Source organism: Sinocyclocheilus anshuiensis, unplaced genomic scaffold, assembly GCF_001515605.1.
Source record: "Sinocyclocheilus anshuiensis isolate Anshui unplaced genomic scaffold, SAMN03320099.WGS_v1.1 scaffold487, whole genome shotgun sequence".
Classification (NCBI taxonomy): domain Eukaryota; kingdom Metazoa; phylum Chordata; class Actinopteri; order Cypriniformes; family Cyprinidae; genus Sinocyclocheilus; species Sinocyclocheilus anshuiensis.
In genome coordinates, this window is record NW_015548240.1 from 2,578,933 (window position 1) to 2,585,098 (window position 6,166).

Genomic DNA, 6,166 nt, shown 5'->3' on the forward strand with positions numbered 1-6,166 from the left:
TAACACTGGGTTGTGTTGAGCAAGCGAGCCATTGGCATTTAGAGAGCACTGAGGGCGGCCATCAAGGGAGCAAGCTAGTGAAACGTTGCACGCACAAAAGAGAAGGTCTGCACAAATCCAAAAACTTATTTTAAATGCAAAGTTGATTTTCGTGTGCTCAAAATACTTTCTTCTTTGCGAGACGAACATTTTCTCCACAAAACTCAGATCGTGCGCATGCAAAACGCACTTTTGCTTACTCAAAATATGATCTTTCATGTGCAGAATTGTGGCAGAGATATAATCCCATACCTCTAGTGGCAGAACCAGGGCAGAACAATTGAAATGTGAAAAGAAGTAGCGTCACGTCCAGGTGCAGTCTTTCACTTTAAACAGTCTTTAAATGACTTTGTCAGATATGGTAAGGCTAAAGTTTTTTCTTGAGAATTTATATATAATTATTATGAACATATTTCATGAAGTGAAATCATATGGCTGTGAGCATTGTTATTTATTATGACTATTTTGTTTAATTCTTGATAAAAGTATTTTATTATCCATTATAATTTTTATTTAATAGCATGATGACTTCAAAATAATACTAAATCAGAGGGGGAAAACTGAATAGGTTACAATTGTAATCTTGTAACTACTGTAAATTTGACACACTGATACATTTACATTCATGCCATTTTCAGATGTATTCAAGTGACTTACAGTGCATTCAGTGCTTACATTTTGCCAAGGTGTTTTTGTCTTGTGACACAAACACATGACCATGACGTTGCTAGTAGAGCCAGCTGAGCTACTGGAACTGATACTTTTATGGTGCAGTCTTGTAAATTATATATTAAATTGGAAAAGATCCATTCAGTTTTGTTGCTAATTGCACTTGTAGCAATGTTTTGGAGTATTCTTAAAGATGTTATTTTGATTGTGGGTACTAAGCTTCTAGCACATGTTCTCCTTTTCTTTGTTTTTGTAGAAGAACTAGAAGAAGGATGTCTTAAAATTCTTACTGGGTTTAATAAAATGCTTCAACTCCTATTTTGCATTTTAGCCAGTAGTGCAGGTAAGATGATCGTAATTAAAAGTACGATTTAATACAAAAAATAAATAAAATGAAATATAATAAAAAATAAAAGTGTGTACCTCTTATGTGTCCGTAATATTACATGTACAGCTGATGAACAGCTATACATCTATAAATATTGCAAATGCAAATATTTCTCATGTTAAACTTTTAATCTTCTCCTTTCAGCATCTTTTATAAGCATACCAAATGATCACTTGATTGCAGTCAGGGGTCATCCAGCTGTACTGGGCTGTCATTTTACACCGCACCCTGACCTCTCCAGCCTGACTATAGTGTGGCAACGCCAGGAGGACTCACAAGTCGTGCACAGCTTCTATTATGAACAGAACCAGCTAGACCATCAAAGTCCAGAATTCCACAACCGGACCTCATTGTATATTTCAGAGCTTGGTAAAGGGAATGCCTCTCTCAGGATAGATGGAGTTGGACTGAAGGATGTGGGTTGGTACCTGTGCAAAGTGAACAACATCAATGGGGCAGAAAAAGCCAAAATAAAACTTGACTATGGAGGTATGCAGGATTTGTGAACAATCACTGTCATTTGTTATAATGTTATAATGAAGCAAAATTAAGCATTAAGATCTCTCAAAACAGCCATGCTCTGATCACTATTGAACAGCCAGTTTCAGTGTGTATGTATTCTTCAGCCTTTTACTCTGAGCCCAGGTTGAGCATTCATGTGAACTCCACCACAATAACAGTGCAGTTTGAGACAGAGGGATTCCCCAAACCTGAGGTGATCTGGCTGGATGAATATGGCCAGAGTCTCATTCATCACCTGGAGCTCCATGACCAGACAGAAGATGGACTTTATTTAGTTAGGAGCAGATATGAGGCCCAGAAGCCAGCAGTTAATGTCATATTTACACTGAAGAACCACCTCCTGAACCAGAACCTTGAGAGACCTGTGATCTATGGTAAAGACCTTCACTCTGAATTTCATATGTCTCGAAATTTGTGAATTGCATAAAGAAAAGGAATTGGTTTTGGTATCCGTTTGTTAAGTGTGACCACTGGTCCAAACACTCCTTCGTTTCCCAAAAGCAAACAAGAAAAGGTGCTAATGTGCACTCACGATGTGCTGTAGTACTACCAAAAATCATGATCATAACCTTTCTCTCTATACCGAAATATTAGTTGACCAGACAGTGATTCATCTTTTCTATATATACTCTATAGTATATATAGTCTGTGTATAACAACAACAGAAGTCTATGCAATGTCCCCATTTAGATTGTAAACGTGGGTTGGTGTGTAGGGTTAGAGTGTGGGTTAGTGTTAGGTTATAATATTTATAACTAGCTGCATAGAAGGTAAGGAATTAGAATTTAGATAGCTAAGGAATTGTGTGTGTTTGTGTATGTGTCTGTTGACAGGGTTGACTTGTGAGGTCCAAAATGCCCTCACTTTTCAGAAATGTCCTCATTATATATAGTGAAACTTTTTGAACACCAGTAAATTGCACCTGTAAATTTACTATTAAATCAAAAAGCTAAATTAATCTAAAATGAATGCAGTCTTGATATTAACATTCTAACGGATGTGTCTGTTTTAGTTCCAGGAGATGCTGGAGACGGAAACATTGCACTCATATTTCTCTCAATTCTTTGCATCATTTTGCCTGGGATTATTGCTCACATGATGAGAGGAGCAAAAGCAGATTTATTAGCCAAATGCCAGAAGCTTCAGCAAGCATTTTTAAAGCAGTACTGAACCATAGATAGATTCTATATATAAAGCAATATTGGGGTATTTGAGCTGCAGTGGGCCGTGATTATCAGGGTGGATATATAAATCTTTCAAAAGTATGCTTATCCTGATCTATTGTACCTTTGCCACGGCATGCTGTTTTGTTTTCTCTAATGAACCCAAATGGTTTACTTATTTCAGTTATCACTTTTCCCCTTTTCACAGCATATCTGTTGTTTATTTTTATTTCTTTATTTTTACATTTATTTTATTTTAACATTCAAGTCTATTTATAAAACATTTAGCTCTTTAGAACACAGCAGTAATTACTGCTGACAAAATGTTTTTATTTATTTTTACTTTATTTATTTCTATAGAATTGTGATGCTCAGTGATGTTAAAGTGAAATTGGACATGATTTTGTTCTGTTTAAAGTAGAAGGTCATCTCAGTAAATACATGATGACAGACTGTGTTTGAAGCTAATTATTCTGTTCATAGAGATGCTAAACCACTATGAAATCTAAGACTTGCTATATTTTCTGCATTCATTTTCTAATTAAGCTATTTATGGACTTATCACACATTGATTCATTAAAACAAATTAGTGACCTGGGATTCCAGACTTTTTTATTTGTTTGCTTTTAAAACAGATCAACGTTTCTACCTTTTCAGTAACATTACTCTTGATACGGATGTTTTGTGTTCTCATCTACTGAACAATGTCTTTTATTTTAAAATCTGTTGAATTGCAGATCTAAAACTACAATGGATAAAAAAAAGCCGCTTGAAACAAGACCAATCTGTCTATGGAAAGCCGTTTTAACATTTAATCTATAAGCCGTACTAGTATCTATTTTCATGCTACTAGTACTTATTTTTTGGATACTAGTATATTTTCCATTAAGTACTAGTACTTATTCATTAGCTACTAGTGCTTATTCTTTAGCTACTAGTGCTTATTAGGTACTAGTGTCTTTTGTAAAGTTACTAGTACTTATTCATTAGATACTAGTTCTTATTTATTAGATACTAGTACTTATTCCAATAGTGACTAGTATTTAATTACACTCTTCTTGTTAAGAAAAAATAGAGCTAGTACTTTTTTTTTTTTTAGTTACTAGAAACTTTTTAGACCAGACATATCCTGAACTTAATAGATACTAGTACTTTTTAAAGGGTTAGTTCACCCAAAAATCTAAATTCTGTCATTAATTATAGAAAAATGTGGAATAAAGTCGTTATTTTTGTTTTCTTTGCGCAAAAAAAGTATTCTCGTAGCTTCGGACCTTGAACGTGGTAGTTAACCTTGCTGTCTATGGGAGGGTCAGAGAGCCCTCAGACTTCATCAAAAATATCTTAAATTGTGTTCCGAAGATGAATGAAGGTCTTACGGGTTTGGAACAACACGAGGGTGAATAAATAATGACAGAATTTTCATTTTTGGGTGAACTAACCCTTTAAATTAGCATTTCTGCCCAGTATGGTAATCGTATGTTGAATATTAATGAACCAGCAATATAGGAGAGAGATTAGACAGGAAACTGAAACAAGGAGATTGATTTATTTTTTTTGAGGAAACCACATATAAAAGAAACAATCATTTGTACACAAGCACATAGAAAACGTATTTTTGTCAGTTTTGTAAACTAATTTCGTAATCATAGTAGCCTAATGTGTTTGTTGGTCATCGAGTGACCTTTAGTGGCAGGATGGATTCGTAAACATAGTAGCCTAATGTGTTTGTTGGTCATCGAGTGACCTTTAGTGGCAGGATGGAAATAAGACACCAAATTTATCTATTTTCCTATTTTTCCTCCAGTAAAAACAATAAATATCATATCAGGTCTGTACATGAACTTTTTTGCATATAGCACTGGTGCTACAGACATTGAGTGTTTTTACTTTAATATTCTGTACAGGGCACACTGGTGCTACAGACACTGAATGTTTTTGCATTAATGTTCTGTACAGGGCACACACAATCCAAACCGTATGGTTTTCAGACAAACATTTTCTTTATTTGGAAAAAAAGGCCAAAAATTATTAATAAAAAACCCCCAGGTTTGCTGTACTTGTAGGGCTGCACAACTAAATACATATTCAATAGATACTAGTACACTAGTTAAATAAATATTTTTTACCAGGTTAAATGTTGAATATTAGTAACTCAAACCCCTTTTTCTAAGCCTCTCTACCTAACCGTCGGTTGCGCACATCTGCCATGTTTGTAGTTTTTAACGCGTTTTATTCATGTTTGTTGTTCTGGACAGAATCCTTCACCAAATCGCAATGGATTGTGGGCAATATTAACCTAAAAGTTTACATCGCGGTTGCAGATGAAATATAACACAGATAACATTAAATACATATTTTTTACCAGGTTAAATGTTGAATATTAGTAACTCAAACCCCTTTTTCTAAGCCTCTCTACCTAACCGTCGGTCGCGCACATCTGCCATGTTTGTAGTTTTTAACGCGTTTTATTCATGTTTGTTGTTCTGGACAGAATCCTTCACCAAATCGCAATGGATTGTGGGCAATATTAACCATTAGAGTGTGCACGGATCCACACTTCAAAAATTGACCTGAAATAGTCGACAATGCAGGGACTTTTGGCATACTCTTTCCTAAACCCACCCATCTCCACCCTTAAACCTACCCATCTCCACCCCATAACTTACCAATCTCCACCCCCTAGATGCGGATCCAACCACGCCCCCTGGATCTTGTGTTCTGCAGTGAGGGGCAACTGCAGTTTTTGCTGTAGATGTAGCTGAATAACATACAGATAGACATTTTACTGATGAAACATGAAGAAAATAAACAATGATTGCGACAATATATGGTTTATCTGTGTTCTTCAAGCCATCTCGGGTATTTTTATAAGAATAAAGTATATTTAAAATGCAATGCTAATCAATATAGCCTTTATCACAGTATAGAATAATATAAAGTGGCATGATTTCTGCCTTATTCTGTTAAGTCAAACCATGTCAGATCACAAAAATAAGTTATTTCAAAGACTTGGCTGATGTTATGATGTTATGAAGTGAATTTGGAATAAAACATGTCATTATACTTTTGTTGGACAACAGGTTTGTAATCTTTTCTTGTGTTTTCATGGTAACCAATTAGCAAGATAGGCTAACATACAAAGCCAGTTAGCCCTACTTAACAATCAAATTAATTCAGCACATTAATGTATTGTATTGATATGTGGACTCTGATTGGACGGTTGAGAGGTACTCATGTTTATGTAATGATCTGTTTGAATTAAGATATCTCCAAATACATTCCCACTAGTTCTTTATGAAGTTAAAGATATCTTCAATTGAACAGGTAGTCGTTATTCTGTTTTTGATTTCATCTATTAATTTCTGACTAGTATTTATTCCAATAA

At 34.9% G+C, this 6,166-nt stretch overlaps 1 protein-coding gene across 1 annotated transcript; it reads left to right on the forward strand.

Annotated features, from left to right (window-relative positions):
• The first annotated feature begins 1,011 nt into the window (after positions 1–1,011).
• LOC107654914 (CD276 antigen) lies at positions 1,012–2,788 on the forward strand. Its single transcript, XM_016442229.1, has 4 exons — positions 1,012–1,051; positions 1,241–1,585; positions 1,723–1,992; positions 2,631–2,788. The coding sequence occupies exons 1-4, from the start codon at positions 1,012–1,014 to the stop codon at positions 2,786–2,788; spliced, it is 813 nt and encodes a 270-aa protein (XP_016297715.1).
• The last annotated feature ends 3,378 nt before the right edge of the window (positions 2,789–6,166 follow it).